The sequence below is a fragment of the Falco rusticolus genome, chromosome 6 (assembly GCF_015220075.1).
Source record: "Falco rusticolus isolate bFalRus1 chromosome 6, bFalRus1.pri, whole genome shotgun sequence".
Classification (NCBI taxonomy): Eukaryota; Metazoa; Chordata; class Aves; order Falconiformes; family Falconidae; genus Falco; species Falco rusticolus.
The window spans coordinates 47,049,742-47,075,987 of NC_051192.1; the positions used below are offsets into that span (position 1 = coordinate 47,049,742).

At 35.3% G+C, this 26,246-nt stretch overlaps 1 protein-coding gene across 13 annotated transcripts in view; it reads right to left on the minus strand.

The window, feature by feature from the left end:
• The window catches only part of STXBP5 (syntaxin binding protein 5), a 114,410-nt gene that overhangs the window by 7,836 nt on the left and 80,328 nt on the right, over positions 1-26,246 (minus strand). For 3 of the 13 annotated variants that reach the window (XM_037390872.1, XM_037390875.1, XM_037390884.1), the window contains 8 exons: positions 21,702-21,767; positions 18,086-18,145; positions 17,942-17,989; positions 10,821-10,871; positions 6,437-6,676; positions 4,570-4,939; positions 1,844-2,009; positions 933-1,044 (listed from right to left, as the gene is read on the minus strand). In XM_037390872.1, coding sequence (XP_037246769.1) covers positions 933-1,044; positions 1,844-2,009; positions 4,570-4,939; positions 6,437-6,676; positions 10,821-10,871; positions 17,942-17,989; positions 18,086-18,145; positions 21,702-21,767 — 1,113 coding nt within the window. The remainder of the gene's footprint in view (positions 1-932; positions 1,045-1,843; positions 2,010-4,569; positions 4,940-6,436; positions 6,677-10,820; positions 10,872-17,941; positions 17,990-18,085; positions 18,146-21,701; positions 21,768-26,246) is intronic. The other 10 variants (XM_037390873.1, XM_037390876.1, XM_037390877.1 and 7 more) reach the window with 6 other exon arrangements.

Sequence of the window (26,246 nt, forward strand, 5' to 3'; positions counted from 1 at the left end):
TAATCTGTGCGCACAAATTTCTGTAATATAATACTTGACCAACCTTTCAAAGTATTACACCTATATAAATACAAATAGAATTTTTAATGCAGAAAGTGACCTCTAAATATTTGATATTTGTTCAAAATGTACAGGCACAAGTAGTAAAGATGAAGTTAATTTTTATCGGATAGATAAAAAGAACCAATAAAAAAGAAGGGATTGCTAGGGAGCCTCGTCTGTCTTAACAGCTATGTTTCATATTTTTCTTACAAATAAACTGGTGTAATATGGTGTTTCATCTAGGAAATATTCAAATAAGTGGAAGTTATTTTCCTTAAACATATTAAAATGCTACATGCCACCACAGTAAAAAAAATAAAGCTGTTATAAAAAAAATAAATATGAGAAAATGATCAAGTAATAAAAGCTTTGCCAAATCTGAATTTTATTGTCCTGTGAAGAGAGGACTGGATTGAACTATCATACAATTCTATCCTTGCCCTCATTCTTTTTGTGTCTCTGCACAAGTTGAATGAGGAAAAGGAATCCAGCAAATGAACTGAAGTAGAATGTTCTAGACAGTGAGAAAATTAAAACTCCAGTGTTCTCCAGAATCAGCTCTTTTCAGTTCAACAGCTTAAGAAAATCACGGTCAGTACTATACACTTCATAAAGATGAATAAAAACAAGATCAGTTGTCCCATTTCTTGTTTTATAATCTACTCCTGAATAAATGAGGTAAAGGAGTCTTTGAGAAAACAGTACCAAGCTTTTCTGGTCGTCTTGGTAAAGTGTACAACACATAAAAGCTATGAAAAAGTATTTGTCCTACCCTTTTTTACTTTCCTCTTTGCAAGTGTCATGTTCTATGAACATAGGTAACATTTCTCAAGGATCACTGGCTTCCTTGGGTAAAAATAGCAGAAAAATAATGACTGCTAAAAACTTACAGAGCTCTTCTCTGTCAAGTGACTGGGCCCCACCTCCAAACAGGCCTTTAAAGAACCCCCTGTTTGGTGCTTCTGGTGTTTCTACAGGAGTGAAGAGCTCACCCAGCATTTCCTTTGCAGTGAAGAAGAGACAAGGCATATGTTATTTCACACACAAATTAATAGAACATTCTTTCACTTTAGGGATTTGAATTTCAAAATGAATATGCTTTAACAGACATCTGTCTTTGCAAGGTGACTTAAAATAAAGATACATTAAGAAATCTGTACAAACCATCTGTTCTGATAGTTGTAAGCTTATAGCTCATGGAAGTCAGTAGCAAAGAAATGGGTTCAAACAAAGCTGTATTTGCCCCTCAACAACTTGAGCAACACTTCTGATTTTGTTCTGTTGAAACTGTCTACAAATACTCATATCCATGCGTGGTACCAAAGTAGAGCTTACAGTGGGCATCTCTGCTATTTCAGTACTCTACACAACCTCCAAGCTGAAGCATGACTGAGAATCTTTCCAAGCTATTAACAGACATGAAACATAATAGCTTCTTTCAAGCATCCTGAGCTAGCATTCCCCACTTATGTCAGCATGCACCTCCACCAGCACCAGTTGAACAAGCGAGTTAACTGCACATGTTAAACAAGGAAATTTCTTATCCATCAAAAAGGAAATCAAGCGAGCAACTGTTTCAAATACAAGAGGATAGATAAACCAACAAAATTTCAGAGTTGAGAAGTGATGCATCCTGAATTAAGACTCTATAGTGACAACCTTCCCCCCCCAAATAAATCGAGATACAAAAGATGAAGTGCTCAGCTTTATGACAAGCTTCTTTACTATAAGCATCATAAATCCAGAAAGAAGAATCTCCAAGTATATCTTAGAAAAGAGAAATACTTTTTTAATTAATTACCTGAAGATTCTCACATGTTTCTTGACTGTAGGTTAGCCTCTGTATTTCAGTTGGTGAGACAAGGTAGAGTGCTTGTCCGTTGTTAGTGAAGCAGAACGTTCTGGCTATCCGCATATTGGTGAGTGGCAGGTAATATACATCCAACAGTGGCCTTAAGCTTGGCAAACTTAAAAAAATAAATAAATTACAAAAATTATTAAAAAAATAAAATATAGCAGGATTGTTTACTATTGATCAAATGGCTCATTTGTAAACTGCAATACATCATTTCTCTCTTCATCTGCATAAGTACCACAAACAGGGTATCATTTAATGCAATTAGAAAAATCTCAAAACATAAATACAAGACTTTTCAAGGTAGCACCTCAAAAGTGAAATTTAAACATCTGCACCACAGATGCATTTGAAAGCATCATTTAAATGATACTCTGAGCACGTAAATCAGTTTCACTTAAAGCATTATTCAGTAATTACTAACGACGGATTTTGATAAGTATCTACCAAAAGTTTACAATTAAACATTCTGCCTCTTCTCTCAGGTGAAGAATTTCTCCTTGACTAAAAATAAAAGACTAAAAGATCTCTCAAGACTACTTAGAAATACACAGAGGTGTGTTTCCAAACAGTAGCCTCAAACAATCTTATCAATTATATCCAGCTTTTTTTTGTCTGACTGCATATTTAAGAGGAAGTCCTCTTGGAGCAAAGTTCACTTACCTTGTATTTTCTGATTCTGCACATGTAACTGCAGTACTTACTGCATCAAGCTACTGAAGAACAGATGCAGCGCACACAGGCTATAACTATTGCTACCAAGCATTCCTCTCCCTCAAAGTAATAATAAATATGAGAAGTGAATGAACACCCGATAGCTTGATAAATAGAACCCAAAACAAACTGCTGTCCCAAAAATTTCCCTGTGAGATTTCCATAAAAACATAATTTACACAAGATGTTAGCTGTAAATGCACAATACATTAATCTGCTTCTGCTGCAGATACCATCTGCAGAAGATAATTATTTTTAAAAACTAAGAAAGTAGTAAAGGGGTGAAGTGAAACCAAAACCAATGAAAAAGAAAGAGGTAGTAAACCACAACAGTAAGTGTTTGATTACTATTTTTCAGTTGTACTGAGATTTCTAAATGTTAAGCCTGCATTTTACAGCTTGGGGATTGTCTCTTAGCAGGAGACTCTACCTACAACAAACGAAAGGAAGATCTGGTAACGTGACTTTGGAGGCAAGTTCTACAGGTAAGAAATAACAAGCAATATTCTCTTGTAAGCCCGTCACCCAGGAAATGATACTTCTGCTGTGCACATATCTAAAATAAGAATATTCTTAGAAGTGATTTAGGAATACGGAAGTGCTTTGCTTCAGGCTGATAGAAGCATCAAACATCCTTACAGCTTCAACACAAAACACAAACCCATTAGATCAGATAGGACAAGCATGACATCTATGATAACATTTTCATATTATCAAACAAATCTGTAACAGAATTGCAGACTCCTGTCTAAATATGTATCAGTAGACAAGCATTGGGCATTCTGGGCGTGATACAATGCTCTGACAACTTCACACATCAGCACATGAAGTCCACTCCCCAGCAACAATACATGCTTCTAAAATGGGAGTTAATCCTTGGGAGTTCAACTTCCACACACAATGTAACAACTCAATGTTTATAATTTAGCACCTACCTTTATGCAAAGTTCATTAGAAAACAATTAATCCTGAGGAAAACTGGGTTTGTTTCAATATATGGTACCTGAACATTATTAAGTTCCATTTTAATTGGGGAAAAATCTGTGCTTACCCTGCAAGGTGAGCAGCACTTTGTAGAGATGTTTAGAATATACGTCGGGATACATCAATGGAGTTAACAGACAATCAAACCTTATTTTTTAATTGTATTATGTGTCAGCTTTAGTTTTATTCCTAACAACTTCCTGAAGAAGTGTCTTTTTAGGTTTTCTCAAGTTAAGAGCTTGTTTTCACAATCTTAAAAATAATCTTGTAGGAATTCTACTGACAATTTTATAAAGCCATGTTTCACATTCACCTTATTATTAGCCACGACTAAAATGTAGGTGCAAGAGTATAGGTATATACACTACTGTCCCCAATAAAAGAGCATTTGGAAATATTAAAAAAAAGGACAAGTTAAAATCGCACAGGTGACACGCAAATACATTAAAAAAAATATAGTTACACATGCTTTTTACACTTTTTTTTTTTTTACACTTTAGGTGACTTATTTCTATACTACAACTGCTAGCAATTAATGATGCCTTTAGAGCCTGCATTTAAGGCCTTTAAGATATGAGTAAACTACACAACAAAACAGTAATGAGGCATGAGTGTGATGCAAACAGCTGCACAAAAATATGCAGAGTTGTGGTCAGGTACCAGCTGAAGGTCTGACTCAAGGGAGTTTTCTCCATCGGGGAATAAATTCACCTTTGAGAAACTTCATCAACTCACCAACCTGTATCACACATTTGGAACTGTTTCTTGAATCAGGGTAGCTTCAACTAAACTGGTAAATTTTAATGTGGTAAAGGCATAACTAATAAGAATGCATAAACAAAATTACCCAGGCCCAAGTGTTAGAATTTCATCAGCACTGAGTGAATGTAGATTTATATTCTTATGGAAAAGGACGCTTATCTAGCAGAAGACTTTTTTCTTTTAAAATTTAAGTTATATCAAACACGCCTTACCTAAAAGTCATAATATGTCCATTGGCACAGAAACACGCAAGGCAGACACTGTTACTCAACGACACTATGTCTCCACGAAGAACAAAAGAAGTCTCTGTTATGTTTTGCTTATAAATACAGTTCTGGGATGGCAGTGAGATAACTTTTGCTTGCTTTTCCGAACATATCACTGCATATTGGTTTTCACTGATTTCCTGAGAGGAAGAAGGGGATACTGAGACAGGTCGTCGCTTTTTCGATTTATCTTTTTCATCTTTATCTTCAGGGACATTGTGTTCTCTCCAGGGTTCATGTGCTGGTGGGATCAAAGATCCCGTGGTATCCAGAAAAGCCATTCTCAAGATTGCCCCTTTCAGCCTCAGGATGGTTCCTAGGAAAAAAGAAGTTGAGCCCATTCCTAAAATGGTTCTCCTAAATTGTCTTTCAAGCTATAAAACACTCCTCTAAGAAGCTAGCACAATGAAAAGAAAAAAAGAACTTTGGCTTGCTTCTGTAGCAAAACAGAGGTACCAAAGCCTTTGGACATTTATCTAAAAGCAATGAAGCACATGCAAAAGCACAGAGGTATTCAACAAGATGTTAAACCAGTTTTCAAGGGTTAAGCGTATGCATACTCTTTCATTAAGAGAATCAACAGAATCATTTCATCAACAGAAATGTATACCTTTATTAAGAGAACCAAGCTGGAATGCACATTTGGATTCACGTTCAGTGTCACAAATGCAACTGATTTTATTCTCTCCTGAGGAGTACACAGTGTGCTTAATATCAACAATAGATGCTATTAGTCAAAGGAGAGCACCTCCGTTTTCTTCAATACAGACAGGGTCAGAAACAAGGAACATGTGGATTTCTTTCCCCCTGCATTTTAAGCTTGAAATCACTTTTCTAGCATAAAATGAAAGAGGAAGTTTTTCCTCCCCACTGTTTAAATCACTGTCTCTGTAGGCCAGATCTTAAGCTGATACGTCTCTTAGTGTACTTCTATTTATTCACACGTAGTGTAAAAACACAAACATTTGCTAAGTACACAAAAAAAGGCAGTATCTTTTAAAGATTATGCTGCAGAACCAGTGATTATACATACTGTCTAGTCTGCAGCCTTGCCTTTACGATCAGATGTTATGAAAATCTGAATCTTGCTGCCAATACCATACTCAATAAGCAAAAAGCACATATATGGTCTAGAGGTCACACTATTTTAAATCACTATTTCAATCAAATAAAATCGCAATTTGCATTTCCTGATACCATCTGTGTGAGCAAAGTGGAGCAGAGCAGCATGTTCTGCATGAGACAGTGGTAGCAAGAAAGCTAAATCTATGTCTAACAGCATATTCAACAAACCATTAATACATAATTACAATAAAATCAGTTGGTGTGTATCAGAAAAACAAGATAAAAGACCTCTCACAGCAATCCAAAGGAAGAATTTATCACTAATATTTAAAGCTAGTTATTCAATATACAACCCTTAATTTGTATTCCCTATTCATCACACAGGAAACAGTTTACTATCTCATGAATAAAACCAATAAAAAAATAAATTGAGCATTTGAAATACTAATCTTTTCTGCTATTTCTCTTTAATAATTGCCAGGTACTACATTAAGGTTAGCAAACATGCTTTTCTCAGCAAGTGTACATCAAAGTGGTATTTTTGTATTATATGAGATCATATTTTCCATTTTACAACTTTAAAAATCCAGTAATGAAGTAACCAATCTAGACTGTTAACCTTAGTAGCTAGATCAATGGAGTCTACATTATTTTTTCATTAATCCACAGCTGACAAAATTTCTTTAAAAAACATGAAGACAACAATATTTTATCACAGTATACTTTAGCCCGTCTGCTTTGTACATACCACTGGGAGAAACAATAACTGGCTGAAGAAGTCTTTGCTCTCCTCCTGGGGGTAAGTTCAGTACAATGACAAGCACTGTACCCAGTGTGGTCCCAACCCACAGGCATGGGGAAAGTGATGTATCAGCCTTTCTTGTGAAAGTCTCACAAAAATGAAGAGCCGAAATTGCCTCACGTGTTTCTTTATCAATGCTAGTTACACTAGAACTCCGGGATCGACTGAAAGAGTTGTCTTTGACATCTGAAAATAAATCAGTATTAATTAAAAAGAATGGCAAAATGCAGGGATTAAGAGAATTCAGATTTTCTTTTTTGTTCTTTAGCTTGAAGTATATACTAGCTACCATTCTGTTGAGTATTGCTCCTGTATTCTTCCTTAGCCATATTTCCTCTGGGCCCAGTTTACAATACCACATCCTGAACAAAGCACCCAATCATTTTTTGCAGAGGTTGCCATTCAATAATTGTCATGAGCAATTGTTATGCATATTTCTGTCTTGGGACAGAGAAGAGTCAAACTGGACTCCTTTAAAAAAAGTGAATTATAAACCTCTTTGCCCACTAGTTCATTGCTGAGATTAAACAATACTGGCTTCCACAGAACACTGTTTGATCATCTTCTGAAGATGCAGCTATTTTACTGTAAGAACTGCAGTGACATCCAGACAGCAAGATAATATAACCTGTAATGACTCACAAAAATATTGTCCCACTTCAGGAAACTGTATGGAGGAGGTCTAACAGGCTATCTACACACCCAAACTTTTAGTAAGAGAAACATCAAATGCTACCAAATGCCACCTGGCACTGGTATGCAAAGCTGAAGACTTCCATTTTGAATATTGTAGTGTAGTGCCAGAAACGGCACTAAAGCTTTTCAGGGTGTCTTACTCATTGCTTAGAAAATAAGGTTCTCCCAAGAGAGGATAAATCCTAACATTAACAAAACTCAAACAGTAACCATGCTGCTCCATTCTAGCTGTGTGCTGTTTGTACATGTGGTGATACTTAACACCGCAGCATGTCTTGATTTCTGCACATTCACAAATTAATCATTTGCTTTAACTCACCATGCCAAAATTTTAGTACAAGACAACCCTTACTAGTAAAACTTTGATGCAATGTATACCATGACTTCATTTTTTTAAAGTTACTGTCTTGGATCTTTGGGTAGGGTAGAGATGCAATTGGCATCTTTAAAGCAGAATTAAGAGCTTAAGAGCAACACTTAACCACATACTTTCTGGAAGCATCACTGTGCTAATTTCATTAACTTACTGCAAAACTTTCTAAGAACAACATCTAACATGCATTTGAAAAGTATACAAACTAGCTCTAAACTGTCTAAATACAGACATCTACTCAACACAGCTAATCTTCTCAGGAGATACTTCTTTTGTTCCAACAGTAGCTAAAATTCAGCAAGACAATAACTTTTCTAAGCCAAATGTAAAACATGGATTACAGAAAGAAACTACTAGGTCAACCACTCAGATGCTGACATCCTAAGTTTCCACATTAAAAAAAAAAAAAAAAATCAAATCCAGAATGAAACAATAAGAACAATCATTTGTTTTATAATTCTAATGACCACAACCTCTTAATAGCCTTGTTTCTTCAGGGCTGAATATTTATTAACTTAATGATTTTTTTAAAACTCTAATGTGGATTAATCAGTCTTAATATACTAATACTTTAACTGCAATAGGCATACAATTAAATGTGCATTTGTTAAGTTGTATCTGGTTGAGTGTCTGAAAAGCACGTGTGCAAATCTCAGAAGCATTGGAATGGACAGGAAAAACCCCATAAAAATTAACTTGCCAGACAATACAGGCATCGTGGAGAGGAGACAACTCATTCAGAAGAGAGAGCTAAGGGTAAAATGTTTAACTTCTTTAGTGCATATTATTTATCCTGGAGTCAAGGAAGAATCTATGGTTTGTTTACAAATTAGTTTCAGATGAATAGAGAGAGACAACAGTGTGATCACCCACTACACATCACTTCATCAGAAGGATGGAAAGTTGAGGCTCTTTTGAGCAACTCAACCAAAGCGTAGGACCTAGTGACAATGGCACCTGAATCATCTGATTACAACATTGAAAAGCAATGGTATAATGCAGACTAGCATGTTCGAGATCTTCCACTTTCTAAAATAGAAAATCTAAAGTATGTGGTTCTGTTTTGGCTATTTAGGGAGAAAAGAGGATAGGTAAAAGATCTAAAGAGAAAAGCAATTTGAAAGAACGAGATCACGAAAGATTAGGTTTCAGAAGCCATGGAAAGAAAGGACAGAAAATGGTAAGGATAATAAACTTGGGAGAAAGGTATTTCAGTCATCTCCTAGAGCCAGCAGATATGACCACATAAGCATAAAAAAAAATAAATACACAAGCAACCTCACAGTCTTTGGAGAATGCAAAAGCTATCCTGCTAGAAGAAAAGATACAAGTAAAATTTAAGAAAAGATTATAATTGCCTAAGGAAACCTGAAAACCTAGAAGAATTTTACACAGAAAAAAATGAGGCATCCAAGTGCAGATATCCACACATGTGCAAAGTCAAGCAAAACCAGTCAAAGGCTATTACAATTCAGAAGGCACAAACTATTTCATGAGTATACCAGAAGTGAGTTGAAAAAAGTCTCCATTATTTCAGTAGAAAGAACAGCAAATATTAAAGCGATGTAGAAAATGTTGAAACTCATTCAGGATGGGAAAATGCAGAAAGGATTTCAGCATTCTCTTTTCTCCAGTCTTCATTAGAAAAAAAATTGTAAGTACTTACTGCTATTGAAGAACTAGGAGTAAAACAGTAAAGTCAGAATGAATCTGATAGTGTTTAAGTACAAATGTGTTCCAGTTTGCAAAATATGATAAAATTCACCCTGAACTGAAATCATCCCTAAACCATTAGTAAACGTAGTAAGGAAGAACAGCAACTGACTGAAAAGACAATTTTTTTTCTGCTCTTTCACGCCAACACAGCCACAGTTTAATCTCTCTAGTTCTGGGCACAAGAGTTTTAGAAAGATGATGAAAAATTCTAAGTACACAGAAGATTAACAGAAGCCATCCTAGATTTAGACAAGATAACCTAAAGAAGAAGAAGGAACTGAATACTGTAAAAAAAAAATAATCTGCAAAAAGAAAGATTAGAGATACGATGACTTTTCAACAGCGTAAGAGATGGCTGACAAAAAGATAGGGAGCACTTGTTATCCCTGTTCATTGTGGAAAGAACAATGAAAAAGTTAATACGTATGCAAGAAAGACTGATTAAATAACAGGGAATTTATATAACTGACTAAAACATTGGAACTATCTGTCTGGGATTTTTCTAAAAACTTATTTATTGGAGGCTCATGAATAGATGAGAAGTTAAACTGTTGGACATCTGGATCCTTGCCATAACAATGGATTAAAGAATGTCTGAGGGTTCCTTCCAACTTCACGTTTGAGTGGAGCAAGCTGTAATTGCAAATCAGGGTGGTCCAGCTCAGCTTCAGGATATCCCTGTGCCACGGACTCTTTCCTTGCTGATAGCAGCAGCTGTCAAATAATACAGTTCTGCAGCTGCCAATCCGATCCTGTCTGTCTTCTGCTGGGGTTGTGTTAAGAATTCTGCTGCAGGAGGGGAACGAGCTGTGGGAAGGCAGAAGGCAGCTTTTGCATTCAGGCTGCATCTATGGCTGTAGGTCTATGGCTGTCCCCCATCATTTTTAGTGCGCAAGACAGGGAAGCTGGACCTGATCTACAGGCTGGCAAAGTACTAGAAAGAATATTAAATCTATTCATTTGCATGCTGTTTTAGTGAGCACTACAGGCTTCACAACTGAATTGCTTTTAATACAAAAAGTTACTGTGCTTTTTCAAAAAAAAATTATGAAATTCTCAGACTGGTCATCCATCCAAACAGATGTATATTATTTTAATTTAGAAAGAGTGGTCACAAGACAATTAACATTTGTAAAACTATGTCCAACTGTTTTTTGAGTGGACTTCAACATATCCTGTTATTCTTAAGATACCTCATTTTTCAATTTAAAACTTATCAGATGGTTCTACACAGGCAGCAATTTTCCTTACATTACCTGATTATTCACGCTTTTGGTGTCACAGCACTACTGATAAAGTGAGTGACAGATGCCTAAAGATTATGACAAAGGTGCGATAAGCCATCTATAACAATTGCAGGCTTACCTTACGATGACAGCAATACCTTGTGCCTAAGAGCCCCCCAGAAGAGTGGGATTAAAATTTTAGTTCTACACTTCACATAAACTATCATGACTTCATTGCATTTATGTAATTTAGGACTCTAACATATTCTCATTGTGTAAAACAGTCTTAGTAAAAATAAAATCAGCTATGTAAACTTACCTAAATCAGGCTTTAACTCAGTTGGCAAACTTAGCTTCCTGGACATCTTTGCTGAAAAGTGAAGTATATCTTTTTTTAAAAAAGAATAAACATGATTCTGCTGGCCTTTATTTTTTTCTTTCCCAGTATGTAATGTATCATTATTACATTAATTGCAGTACTTCACAGATTTTCTTGTAAAGCTGAGCCTCACTTCTACAAGGGGATGGGTTCAAAGTACAACATGGAAGATACCAAAAATCCCCAAATACAGCATTTTATGACTTTTGCCAAGCTTCATTTCTCCTTGGGCTTCACGTAGAACTTGAGGAATTGGATGGATTTTGCTTTGGCTCAGCCTCAAGTTTTATCTTCTCAAGTGAGAGGACAGAATACAGACTTTGGGCTATTGCAAGAATGTGCACTGAAGTTTACGTAATGTTAACAACCCATCCCCTCTTCTTCTGCCCTAGTTCTTGCTCAAACCTGAGATATGTATAATAAAGATGATCTTTAATTATGCTACAACATTAATTTGCATGTGTAAAAAGCCAGTAATCTGAGATGCAATCCACAATCTTAGAAGAATGAAGACATTACAGAGCAATTATAAAATCAGCAGCACACACATACTTGCACCACTGTCAGACAAAAGATAGCATCATTTTGATAGTATTGCTGAAGTACAAAATAGCACTTGAACTCCTCCCTGACCTGGAACATTCTTTTTATAGAAATAGAAATCTTGAGATCCCTTCAAAATGCAGTACAATACTAAAAAAATGCTGCTGTAATGAAAGTTACTAGTAGCCATACATCCCCCTTCCATCATTCTTCCAGCAATTACTGGAGAAGGAATAATTTTGATGTATCTTAACTACTAGACCTGGGCTAGATTCTGAAATTATTTCCCAGCCAAATGCTGAGGTTTTTTTATTTAATTCTTCACTATCTTGTAAGGGTAATCTATCTTGTAAGGGTAATACTACTCTACCTAAAGAAGAAGTTGAGAATAGCCTCCTAATTCTAGAAGCACATAGTAATGGATACCAGTCATAAAGCAGCCTGAATCTTGCTGCTTCTCTCAGTCAAAAATGGAGTTAACTCATTCTAGTTCCCATTTTAACAGAAATCATTCCATTTTCTACATATCTTGAAGAACAGCACGTGATTTAAAGTTACTTCCACTCCTTCAAAAAGTGAGATACTTCACTGTATCGTTAATTATGCTCATCAATATTGCAAATGCTAGTTATCTGAATAGTTGAACAGTTTTATTCCTGTCATACATTATAAAAAATTGAGAATAAGATTCCAGAAATAATCTTTAATTTCCTTCATGTCAATGTTACAAAGTATGTCCTATTCAAATTAAACTGAAATTACTTACTTTCAGACAGAAATGCCAGTCACTTCAATTTTAGCGCAGGCTGAAATTGAAAAGGGCAGTCTGACTACCTGTTTTCTACCCTCATCCTTGTACTGGCACTGGTGCCTGCCTAGCTTAATGGCAAGGCCAAAACTCATCTACATAAAGTTTCTGCCAAGGGTTGTTTTCAACAAGAAAACTGTTTCAGGTCAGAGCTCAGCTATACAAACAGAAAACCATGGTACAAAACAGCACTAGTGACCAGGAGCCCATCTTTTTGCTGTTAGCTTGAATTTACATCAACTTGAAAAGAGATCATGAAACCTAATCTGGAACTGTGAATTACAAAATGGGCAATCTTCAGGGTAAGACTTGCTTTCTGTGTTAGACATGTAAACTACAAAAGCTGAGATACTGAACAAAAGCTCAGTTATGCACGCAAAAGATAATTTTGCATTACTTTTGGCTTTTCACAGCTTTTACCGTATGTGAATACCAGCAAAGATTAATTAACCAAGTCACTTTGCAGACCAGAGCATTCACTTTTGGCTTTTCAAACACAAATGTTTAACACAGTTTTAGGAACTAGGAGAAAACTGACCAAAAAAAGGTAACTAGTAACAGGTAATATAGCAGGTAATAACTACTACAGGTGAGTGTGTTGGAGTCTAAGAGTCAATCTGCAGTTTTAGCTTTATTTCCTTAGTGAAAGGCCAGCTGTGTGAACTAGGTTGATAAGGTAAAAGAAATTTGTCAGACATTTTCTACAAACACTGAACTGACTCATTAACAGGACATGAGGATACATGAATTGTTAAAAAGGATGTCATTACTAGAAATCATGAATTAATGTGCTATGCAAAAAATACATACACGTGTCAAATGCCTCAATAATTCAAGTATAAATAGAAGTATAAACAAGAACTTATTTAAATAGCAGTAGTGCCATCTTGTGTTTAAAGAAAAAAGTGCCTAAAGATACAGTAAGAAAATAGGAATATTTTGCCAGATAAGCTGTTTTTAATTAACATTACTTAGTATGAATACAAGCAGGAGTTTTTTTATATCTGGTTTATGGTCTACAACAGTTTTAGAAAATTCAGTTTTGCCATGCCTTAGATGAAAACCAGCAACATGCTAGACAACTTCTATGCAAAAGATACAAATGAGAGAAATGGGAAAGATAGGATGGAGATCTACAGACAGAATGCTCAGGGTCAGTTTTTTTACTCCATTTGTACAACAGGGCAAAGGTGATGTTGACCGCTCCTGCTGGTGTGCTGGCCTCAAGTAGTAGCTGTCATTATCAGAGTTCAATACCTCTCTTGGTTGTAAAGGCTGCAGCAGCCACCACCAAGACCACCCTTCTGCAGTTGGTGTGAGTCAAGGAGACAGACAGGGGGGCTGTTTTGCTCCTCCTGGTGTGCTGCTGCTCAAGGCAGCAATGACTATTTTGTCTGTGTTTAGCCCTAGATTTAAGACTCCCCTAAATTAGACGGCCTAGAGTTATATAAAGATATGCACACATTCTTTCTGTTGCTAACATAACTAATTAAAAAGTATCATATAAAAGTATATGAGAGAACTGGCAAAAACAACATTCAGGAATCTTGGAGATCTCTCATAGGACAGACTTGAGGAGGCAGACGTTAAAATACGAAAGGTTACCTTGGCTTAATAAGTCATATTTCAGCATAGGAGGCCCCACCAACTCGATGAAGAAAATCTGATGGCTGAACTATCAATAGGAAGTGGGTTATCAATATTTGCAGTGGGTTATCCTGAGCTAGAGTGATTTCTCATCCATTCCTTATTTAAAAAAACAGTACAAACCCTTCAAAAAAATTCTAATGATTATAAAGGAGACTAGCATCTTGGTGTTTTGACAGACAAGAGAACAGTTTACATAAAGCCTATTTTATGTAACATTTCATGAGAAATAGCTAAGCAGCTTAGAATTTCGACAAAGTTCTCAAATTATTCTGTTTGAAGACTACACAGAAGTAAGAGTTTTACATTACCAATTTCAAGATGCTTAAAGAACTGAATAAAGTACTAGTGATGGTACAATACAGAAATAGAGTATCAATGCTGAAATGTCTAAATTTGATATAAGAATAATAAAACTATTTTACAAGACAACGCAAGAAAATACATACTTGATATACTCAGAATTAGATCAAAGTATTAAAAACACATTGCAAGAAATAGTCTTACTCTGGCATTAGAGCGAATGAGAACTTATTATGAATATCTTAAAATTTGATTCCATGAAAACAACATTAATAGTCAATGACATTAGCACTGTTTGAAAAATCCAGGTGTACACTTAAAATGTAAAAAGTGTGAGAAACCTTATGTCAATAGTAACAGCAGGAACTATGGAATTTTAGAATTAGAGCTACTCTGCTTAGATCTGCCTACTAATATTGTTTGCTATTTTTTAAAATTTATAAGCTGGAGAAAATAAATAAAACCAATTTTCCTGAAGAGTATTTGACATTAGCCTACTGGAAGAGTTATGAAGGTCTTTGAGTCTACAGTATTTTGCACGCACCTTTACTAAAGCTTCTTCCAGAAATGGATGCTAACAATACCTCTTAGCTTCTGACCCGATTAGTAGCTATATATTTAATCACATATATCTCTTCAAGCCAAATAATTGACCAGAGCACGAGTAATGAATTTAAGATTTTGCTTCTGCTTAAGTTGGATCACAACTTCTTTCTACAAAAATGACATGGCCTTAGAAATTAAATACTTTCTACCAAATCTTCTTCTTGTAAGTTCACTGATGTTTGGTACACTTCTCTGTACTACTTCACAGCACATTGCAGTTTCAAATATTTGCCATTCCCAAGATAAATGGCTGCTCTGAATAACTGCCAGTATTTTCTATAATTTCTAGGAATGGTTAAACCAAGTACCTCCATATATCCAAGGTAACTGCAACTTTTGCAAAGTTCACCTCTGATGGAAATAAAAGCAAAATGTGACCCAAAAGCAACATATTCACAATAGGTCTTTACCTTGAGTTACTATCCATTCCTTAGCACGTACCATTAGAAGACATAGTTAGCACTGAGTATTTAGGAAAAAACCCCACAGAATACCAACTGATCTTAACAGTATATATGGCAAAGCTGAAGTGTTGGTACATGAAGCATTTACGTTTTATTTGATTTCTGCTATTCTTGCAGTCCTAGATGGTTTTTGATCCTTTAACAGAGCAAGACTCCTTGTCTGATGCTGTCACTAATGATAGAAAAGTGTAGACATGAAGATGTGTCTACGTAATTTTCAATAGTGATTAAATTGACAATGGCTTCATAACTCTAAATGCATGTTTATTATGTTACCACCTTACAGCCCTATCACTGAAATAAAATTACTTTGCACTTTGCAAGCAGTATTCCCTTACTCACTGTTCCCATGTGACAAAAAACACAGGACTGATTAACAGCAACTGGAATTACCAATGTAAGTAATTCTTGTTCTGTTTCACAATCCATTTGACAGGTTGTATTTCACACTGACAAAGAATGGAAAGAACTTGAACTGACTGCACTATGTACCAGTGCAAAGAGCTATAACCAATACTACATACAAAGTCATCCATGTGAACACAGTTGATGGTAAACAATTTGTTTCATATAACATTGTGAAGTTAATGACAGTGAGTGACACAGTTACAGAAATCATTGTTCATTAACATTTAGTTGGCAATTCAGTACAAAACAATCAAATGCAAAACCATACAACTATTAACACTGAAGAAGAGTAGTTTTACTTATGTGGAAGAGCTTAAAATGTAAATTCAGGAAGAGCCATGCAAAGTAAACATGCCAGACAAGGTGTAGAAGACAAGGCAGTGAAAAAAACCCATTCAGTGCACAGCAAACCACTCAAAACTAACAGAACACTGATGAAATAGGTTTCTTTAAACTTCCAACGAACCATGCAAGTTACACAAATCACAGTATGGGCTGAATAGGAGACGCTTATGAATTACACATCAAATGCATTATTGTCTCAATTAACTCTGTATTTAACTTACACCCTGACAAATGCATTATTTATAAATATTTTGGGGTTTTAGCTGTGAAAAACATTCACAATACTTTCGGTTGAAAGCCTTCAAGCTGAAACTGGTGTCAATAGTTCTACACAACTGTCATTGGGATGTTTCATTAATACTGTAACATTGCTCTGAAAAAAGTGAAAAAATAATGAAGTCACATTCACACATACTATGTTTGTTGCACAAGACAGGCTATCTTAATTTCAGAAGGGACTGCTCTGGGACAAAAGGGAAACATTACTTCAATAAGCATTGAAATAACATGCACAAGATTAAGTGTTGTTTTTCTCATTAGAAGAACTAGAACATAAGGTTCTAGTTATCCTGAATTTCTGTAGGACAACGTATTAATCCATACTCATGTAAATGATACTTTTTATTATTATTACAGATGAATTGATATATTATCGACAGCCATTTGCTTTCTGGAATTACATTCAGGCTTCCACTGCCTCAGAACTCATCCTCCCTAACATTTCTGTCATGACTGCAAGGAGGGCTCAACATAGTACTGAGCAAAGGGCATATTCCTGTTCTTCCTCATTCTGTACCTCAGATGCCAAAGATTACTTTGTCATACTTATATTTATCTCACTAAATTTTGAATTATTCTTTAGTCTCAATTACTGAATTGCAATGGAAGGGATTAATGATTCAGGATAAAAGTTAAATTGCCAAACAGAAAACCAAAGGGAGACTACAAGAAAAGAAATCTTTCTCCCTAGCCTTAAGATATGGTTCCATACAACCTATGAAAGAGTTTAGCAAACAGTTTTACTATATAAAGTAGTTTCAACCTTTGATCTAACTAAAGAGATAAAGTGAAATCCTTCAACAATGATAAACTAGTGTACTAAACAAACAAAAAAAGAACCGATAACACAGTGATTCTGAAATGAAAACAACCATATCCCAGTTAAGGAAGAAGGATCCTTTTCCTAGAATTAAATCATACAGCCTCTCGCCTTCATTTATTTAATGATCCAGTTGCCAGAAGCAGAGTTAATTTCCATTTCAATCATAAAGGGTTCAATCTACCTGCAAACAACACATTCCAAGGCAATTTTGTTGCCAAATTGTTAAGACACAAGTCTGGAGCTGGTAGGGTATTGTGTCACTGTTGGATGCAGAAATGTAAATACAGTTCTGGAACAGTAATGGGGTGTACATATATATGTTTGTGTGCATATATATATATACACACACATATATATATATATAACCAAGTCCTCTTCCAGATGATTAAATGAAAACATGATACTGTGTCTATCTTTACCATAGTCATACGGAAACCTGACCATATGACTATGAATGCAATACATAAAAAGAATTTACAGAAGCCACTTGTTCTCAAAGAGAGTGTACCTTTGCAAAAGTAGTGGAATAATGTTGTGACTTGCATAGACTGAACTCTTAGTACAGATTAGATTTTCACCCATCCAGAAAATACAGAAGTGCAATTGTGAAATCAGAGAATTTAAACCAGCAATATCCTTGATTTTAAAAATTGTGCTCAGTGTATTTAGTAAAGAAGCAGCCCACAGAATTACCAATTAGCATAAAGAATGAAAATTTAATAACGTAATGGATTGAAATTTGAATTTTATATTTTATTTTTTTTTGCCGCTGGGTTAGTGTTGCATAGAGCAAGGCACTGGATTAGGAACAGAGCAGAATTTTTCTAGTGCCTACCTATGTCATTGGCTACCATCTTGGAAAACTTTCTGCTTTTGGTCTTCACTGTAAATAATATTTTAATAAAAAAAGATCAATCTAAGTGTATCAAAGGATGAACTGAATAAAAAATAAGACTATAGAAAAGAAAAAATACTGTACCCTTTTCTATAAAATTATTCATTTTTTGATCATCATCAGAATTGTTTGGTGAACCAGAACCTATGAGTGAAGACAGAATGAAATGGATATACAAACATGCATCTTTGACAAAAAACCAATGTATTAATACAAGCTTTGAGTTTAAAGATGACAAAAAGTATCAAATACTGATACTGGTATTCTCTGTAACTTTATTAGACACTATAAAGTCCAAATTGTTTGGGTATGACATGAATTCTGCCACATTAACCACAAAAATTATAATGCAAGGTACAACGTTGCACAGTGCAGCAAGTTTATTCCTAGAAATATTTCTCTCACTGAATGAAATGTTTACATTGAACAACTAGATTGCTGTTCTAATCATGGTTCCAGACACAAAGATTAACCTAAATTATGATTCACAGAACACTGCTGTAACAATAAACTCAAGTTTTGAATATTTGGTTTTTTTCGAATGCAGTAAGTCACCATCGGGCCATGTTTCTTCAACTGTTCTGCAGATAACTCTGAGCCAGTGCTGCCACCTGGGATTTTTCTGAATCCTTAATAATGAAAAACCTCACAACTTGGGGATTACCATTGTCATGAAATTAAAACAGTTCAACTAAAATATGTTGAATTTAATTGGATTTTATATTGTGGAAGTGTGAAATAAGAATAGAATGCAAACATTTTGACACTCATGAACACAAAAACCTGACAGGTTACAATGCTATGCGAAGTTTTATGAGTCAGATAAATGCCCCCAAGTTTAAGCTTACTACCGCCTAACTTCTGCAGAAAAAGCACCAGATAGTTATTATTTCTCTTGCATTTTCACTGTATTTCTACAGTTCCATGCTATTGAAACTGTAGGATACTCTCCTAACTTGTATAGGCAGGTAGTCCCTTTCACAGTTCTTTCAACTGTATAACCACCCGCTGGAACAAGTCTAATGGAAGCTAGCTTCCACTTCCCTTCACCTGGGCACAGAGAAGTGGAAGAGGTGGAAGATTTAGATCACTTGAGCAAATGCAGACTTCAGCCCAAACAGTGGCTGGTCTGTTTTACACATCATATTGTAACACTCAAAAGAGGCACTCAATTGCCAGTCCCATCCTCTAGTCTTCAAGCTAGTAACAAGCAAATATTTTGTGCTAGTGTATTTTCCTTTAAAGCAGAGCGTGCCTAGACTGGAAGAAATTAATCTAAATCTGGCCCGTCCTGCATCTCAAACTCACCAATACTGTGCAGCTGATTTATCCTAAATGTCCCCTCTTACCTCTCTGAAAACTGAACACCATTTCCAGTCCTGTGCTCTTGCCCAGAAAAGATATAAAGCTTAAAGTAAACTTAAGGAACTGCAGCTCTTCTCTCTTCACAAAACATCACCAAATGATTTCCATATCAGGGAGGTGCCTCCCTCCAAGTACCTTTCTCAAAGGAAACTGGAGAAGTCTGCCATGAACCTATCTCACTCACCAAGAGCTGGGAAGGGAGGACAGAACCAAGGGAAGCAAGGCACCGTGCAGCGCCTTGCTCCTTCAAGATTCCAGTTTACAGGAGGATGCAGCAGTGGCTTTCCACCTCCATCGTTTGTCCGTTCACTATTCTTGGTACTTTGAACTTGCGCCTCTTTAGTATTGTGTGTATCCAAGACATTATATACTCTTTTTACAGAATATTCAGTTCTCCAAACATCTTGACTTTATTCTAATATGAACGAACTTCAAAACAGTCTTCTCATAGTCAACTTAAATTGGAAATTGATTTCTAGAGCTCTGCAGAATTATGAGTTTCCCCCAATTCTGTTTTCTTTCAGGACATTTGAATTCAACTATTCTAAGTTGCCTCCTTTTTTGATCCTCTTAAAGAAATATCCAAACTGCATTAATTTCTACCCAACTTCAGCTAACACAACTCAGATGGGAGGGAGGGAAGTAAGCAGAGAAGGAGGGGAGGCAAATTGTCAAATTTAGTATTTTTCCATATAAACCTTGATTTTCGTCTTTGGGCTTGCCTTCATTGCACTTTTAGCAGAAACAGTGAATTAAGTTTTGCTCTACCTCAAATTATGAAAGAAACCTTCTAATTAAAATTAGTGTTTTAAGTTCTGGCAATGTCATATGGAAGTGGTTTGGGCTGACATTTGAGTGATGCTGGAGAAAGGGGAAAAAAGGATACGGACTAAGGGTTACAAATGATTAGCTGTCCATTGTACACATTTTAGAGCAGTCTATCAGAAACTAGACTTAGCCTGGACATTTTAAGTGGGTTCAATTCAAATACCTTAGTAAGAATTATCATTCTCCTCAGTCTTGACAGAGATTTACTGCGCAACTGCAGCACTCCACAGTAAGTTATTTACAGACAGTGCTCTTCATTTAAAAAAAAGAAATAGGAAAGATGCACTTTATTCTAAACACCACAAAAAATGCTTGCAGTAAAAATTATGCTGAAAGTGACTAATTCAACCTGCCAATACTTAACGTTACACAGATTTTTCATGAAATCACATCTTCAGTTACAAATTTTACTTAAATTTTCCAGCCAGATTTTGCTTTAATTATAAATAAATCTAATTTAGTCTAAGAAAGGGTTACTAAAACAGAAAATGGCATTACCTGTTCTACATGAGAGTTCTGCACAATTTAAAATTATCATCAAAAGACAGCAGTTGTCAAATCAGAAATTAAAATTTGTTACAATTTCTACTAGAGCTACCAAAAAAAATAAAAATGTTTTGTTAGGCTTTCAACTTGGCTTTGAAAGGTACAGGCTACAAAAAAAAAGGAATCTATCTTCAGGTTCCTATGTTGATTATCATTTTACATTACATTGCAAAGAGTGCACATACTACTTTAGGTACTTGAGTAAACCAGCAGTTTTGTCTTTTAGCCTAACTTTGAGTACTGCTTTGAATGAAGCAGATGAAGTGATGTATTACTTTAAAAGTTCTCAGAGTAATAGTGAAGATAAGCAACAAATTTTTAGCTACTACATGAAATACTCATATTATTGACATGCATATATTGACATGCACTATTAAGTATTTACCTGGCTATAGCCTCAACTCGAGAATATTGAGCAAAATACTGAATGGTATTACATATTGCTGAAGCTTTCATTTAAAATATTAACATATGGTAGTGGCAACTAAAAAAAGTAGGGGGAATGTTAAGTAGGGAACTCCTGCTTTGTAAGGATGCCAGTTCCTGAAGACCGCTGGTTCCAAAGAAAAACAGTAATTTACCTCTTACAAGGAAGCGGAAGTAAACTAGGTTCTTTTTTACAGAAACAATCTTTACCACTTTTGAGGACTGAAACACAATCACATGAACTACTACAGGAATTTGTGCATTATATCAATGTTTCAAAATTCCATTGTGCAGTATGTTCCTTGAAGCATAAATATTTCAGATTATCTCTTCACTCATCTTTACGACATATTCCTATTGCATCTCTTAAATCAGCCTTGTTTTAAAAATGCAGTTGTGCAACACTGCAAAATTTATGAGAGCTCAGTTTGTAAGACAACAGTCTTATATAACTACTCAACTAGTAAGTGTTGACTTAAAGCATGTCAACTTCTGGGCAAATAAGCAGCTGACAGTCAGAGGAAGTTACGATTACCTGAAGTGGGCGATTTGCAGCGGTCTTCTGGCACCATTGTACCTTCATTAATATCAGAGAGACCTGCTGGAACACAAAAACAGTGTATAATAAATACACCTGCTACTTTATCCTTTCTTCCACTGCAGTCAGGAAATTCATTTCTTATTAGCTACAAACCGGGCAGTTGTGATAAAAAAATAACACAAATTCTAATTTGGACATTACCCACAGTGACTGTAGTTGTTTACTTTTTCTACTAAAGTTTTCTTTACAAAATACACTTCCTCATTAAACTTCATATTCTGAGAACGACCATATTTTCAGCGAGACAGACATATCATAGCAGTTAATATATATCTATAGCATGTAAATAATTAAGTACAAACTTCATTTCTGTTTAGAAAAAATCCTAGAGTTATACTAAAAACCATCATCTAGTTCAGCTAGTCCTCTGTTCCCCAGAGGTCCCTTCCAACCCTGACTATTCCGTGATTTTGTGTCATTCTGTAATTGCAAAAGTCAGTTGAAAGAGGATCTTGGAAGTTTACAACCACGCACACAGTAAGATATGTGGAACTACAGTGCTTTTTTTCAAAGCATTTTCCCAGTTACAGTGATATGCTTTGTATTTGCTGCTACATTGCCAAGTTTGGTTTCCAGCAAAACTCCTTATTGAAGTCACTTACAGACTTTAGGTTCTAGTGCTTATGAAAGTGTTCTTCCTGGTCCAAAGGAATTTTCCTAAATTCTTACATTGTCAAATCTGATCATTTGAATAACTGCAATATGTTAATATCTAAAAGCTCATTCCTTCCATTCCAGTGAAAGAAATAAAGCACAGGAGTCCACAGTCAGATGCTAAAGATGAAAGTTGTCTCATAAGTGTCCTAAATACTAGTCCATAGAAGTATACAAGGAATTTTTCTATTTTCCTTTTGATAAGAAATTGCTGTCAAGACTGGCCATAATTAAGTGATTTTAAGGCTAATAATGCATCTTTAAATTTATATAATAGTTTTCCTCTAGAAACGTCGTGATGTGATACTAATAAAAACAAGTATGAAATACTTACAGTAATGGCTAAGAAATATTTGTCAAAATGAAATCTTTTGGCATGCACGCAAATATTTCAAGTGTTCAAAAAGCCTGAGAGGTGTAATGGTAATGGCTAAGGCAACAAGGGCTTGCACATGCAAAGCCTGTCTATACAGCTGTATACTACACATTCACTACTGATCTGTACAGATCTGTTGACACAGACAACGAAAAGAAGGGAAAAGCACTACTCTATCAAAGCTTTAAGATTTCCAAATACTAACCCAGAAGTTAATAATTTAAAGGGAAAAAGGTTCTCCTGAAATATCATACCAATGCGGAACACATTAAAAGTATGTTGCATTCACACAAAGTTTAGTTTATGCAAAATTGTCTTTTTTAAGATTACTAAAAGCATGTACAGCTTGAACCTGAAAACTCAATGACTAGGACTGATGTGAAATTGTCAAATGACCTTAAGGCTTGGTTAAGTCTACACTTAACAGTTCAGGAACTGATTTTAATTATAGAACATATGGTGAAATCCCAGGGGGAAGCTATACCCTTCACCACACAGGAGAAACCCCACCCCCTGATTTCTTTATCAGTAAGTCAATAAGCACTATGGGGTAATCATGGAACCTATTCCCTAACAAATTACAATTTGACCTCTGAAAGCAGGGTTTAACACGCATGGGATTCAAAGTGTTTTATACTAGACAGAGCTGTGTAAAAAGACTTTTCAGAAATCCAGGTGCTGCTCTCCCAACAAGCAATACAAATTTCAGATAGTAGTAGTGCTGGGAGGACACACCTGTACTGTGCTTCTAGAAGTAGTTTCTAGTGTTTCTAGATCGTGCTCCTTTGGGAGCCAGACTAAACAAATCCAAACATGTATAGTTCAGGAACTTAAAGAATTAAAATATTTATGGGAAAGAGGAAATTATCTTCATAGGAAGATTTTAACTTCTATGTTAGTTTTTCTATGAAAATTCCTGCACTGACAGAAATAGCCTGTAGCCAAGAATGAAGTCACACACCTGCACACTTGATTTCTTTGTCTTGAGGCTATGATTTGATTAATATACATCTTAACGAATAACTCTGATCAATTGATCCAACAAAAAAACCACCAAAACATTTTCTCATCATAAGCCTATGCACTAACCTTATGCATTATGTAAGATTTATCCCACACTAAAGAGTAAGTGTACATTATGACAATTATTACGGCACACAAACCTTTGAAATTAAGCACAGCTATCGCTGCTGCTATTTAAGAAAGAGCAAAGAAGGGACAGGAATAGATAAAAAGTAATGTTACCTATTTTTATATATATAAATATATATAATTAATTAAACTAAGCAGAGAATAACAAGAATGATCTGAATTAAGTCTGTGAACTATGAGGGTCTGTTCATGACTACTGAGAAGAAACTGGTGTAACAATCATTATTGCTGTTCATCTTAACACCCCAGGTACCCTGACAGACGCAGTGTGTGCACTAGCAGTAAGACAATTCTTCTAGTAAAGTTCTCTGGTTTCAGGCTTACAGCATAAAATTCAAGCTGCTATGGATTACAAGAGATAATTGATCCAAGAGTTTCCATTTCAGAACTACAAAGACTACAACCTGCTAGAACGCAAAAGTATGGAAAAGTGACCTTCTAATGTTTTATTTTATCTCTCTGAACTCTAGTAGCAAGAAATCTGAAATCCCCAAAATAAAAAAAAAAAAATCAGTTAGTGTCATTAAGGACCTAAAAATTACCATGCTGCATTAAAAACTTCCTAGAATAACAGCTAAAATTAACTTAAGTTATACTTCTTAACTTGTATAAGTTTCATGAGACATCAGTTTTTCACTTAAGCTTTAAGGAGGTATTATCTCTGATTAAACTACAACTTGACTGGAAACCAGCCTAATTAAAAATTACAACTACAGTTAGCTTGATACAAAGATTTAAAAGTCAGAATTAAAAACAATTAATCTGAAAAACTGAGTCAAAAATCCTCAAACCCAACAATCAAATTTCCTGACTCAGTTCTGGATTTGGCTTAGCCACAGCTGTTAGTCTGCTTTAGGTGACATTTAAATTAAAAAAAATCAAATAGTTTGTGTCCAGTTCAAGGAGAAAGGGGATAGGGAAAACAACTAGAACAAGCAACCCCTGAAGATTTCTAGGAATGTATTTTCTTCAGTTTGACTCAACCCCAGCTCTGAATCCCTTGTAGATTACACTCAAAAAAGGCTTTTTTGACACATAATAAAAATAGGAAGTCACATGCATGCAAGAACTGCTTCTATTTTGTCAGAATCCTAATCTGCCTCTGGTAGCACTATGAAATACAAACTCCCAAAAAGTCATATTATATTGTACTAGTTGAGAAGTCACATAAAGTCTTGAAATTCCCACCAATAGTAAGTTGCAAGTGTTAAGACTGGTGTCCTATGTGAACTTCATTATGTAACTAAGCAAGAAAAAAACCAGCTGTCCCTAAGTTTTGGTGTTTAGTCATAAAATTACAAATTGTTTTATCATTTGGTATCAATATTGACTTTCTTCAAGGCTCCTGTTATATTTAGCAAACAGTGTATCAAGCAAAGGTTTCTGAACAGTGTAAGCCTCTACTGTGTATAGAGTTTTCATGACATGATAAAGCTTTTACTTACATATTTTATGTCTTTTGGCACATGGTCAAAGTTGTTTGGGTTTTTTTCCCTTCACTAGTATGATCTGAAGGCAAAGGTTGACACTGTCTTTATCCCCGACAACCACCTGATGATACTGTCTTAGCAGGCCTTCACAAAACACATATACTGCATGCTTCACAAACTATAAATTGCCACCCAAAACATGTGAGTAGTATACCTGGTATGAATCACTGATAAATTCCAAAACACGATCTCAACTGGGAGCTTGTATCTGTTGAGCTAGCCTCAAATGACAGTTTACATTCTAGCTAGTGTAGAAAGCCTTGTCTCTAAATAGATGCTGCTTTAAGACGGGAATCTGAATTTCTTTTCTGAGTAGAAAAAAATAAGATGACAGAAACATACATCATATTCTTGCAACACAAATGAAGGGAAAAAAATCTCTTATTTCCATTCATATTTTAGATGATACATAACTTATTCTATGAACTATTTTTAAAAAGTCTTTTTAAATTTTCAATTGGTTTAATCAGGACATGCCATTTACTAAATTATAACTATGTAAGCAGATATGATGATCTATTTTATAGATATTTTATGCTGGAACATACGGAATAGCAGGGTTTTTAATGAGGAAAGACGATTTCTTGCTGCCTTTTTTGGGCAAAACCTATGGAAGCAGTTAACAAAGAATGTTTTTTTCCTACTTCTCTATAATGAAATAATTTAATTTTTGGTTCTGCCAATCTTGGAATACAATGTACAATAACTATATGCTGCTCTGTTGCATGCTGTCTGAAGCGGAACTTAATGTAATTAACAACCTGTCAAAATGCATGCATAGGCTATTATAATTTTTTTTCTTAAATA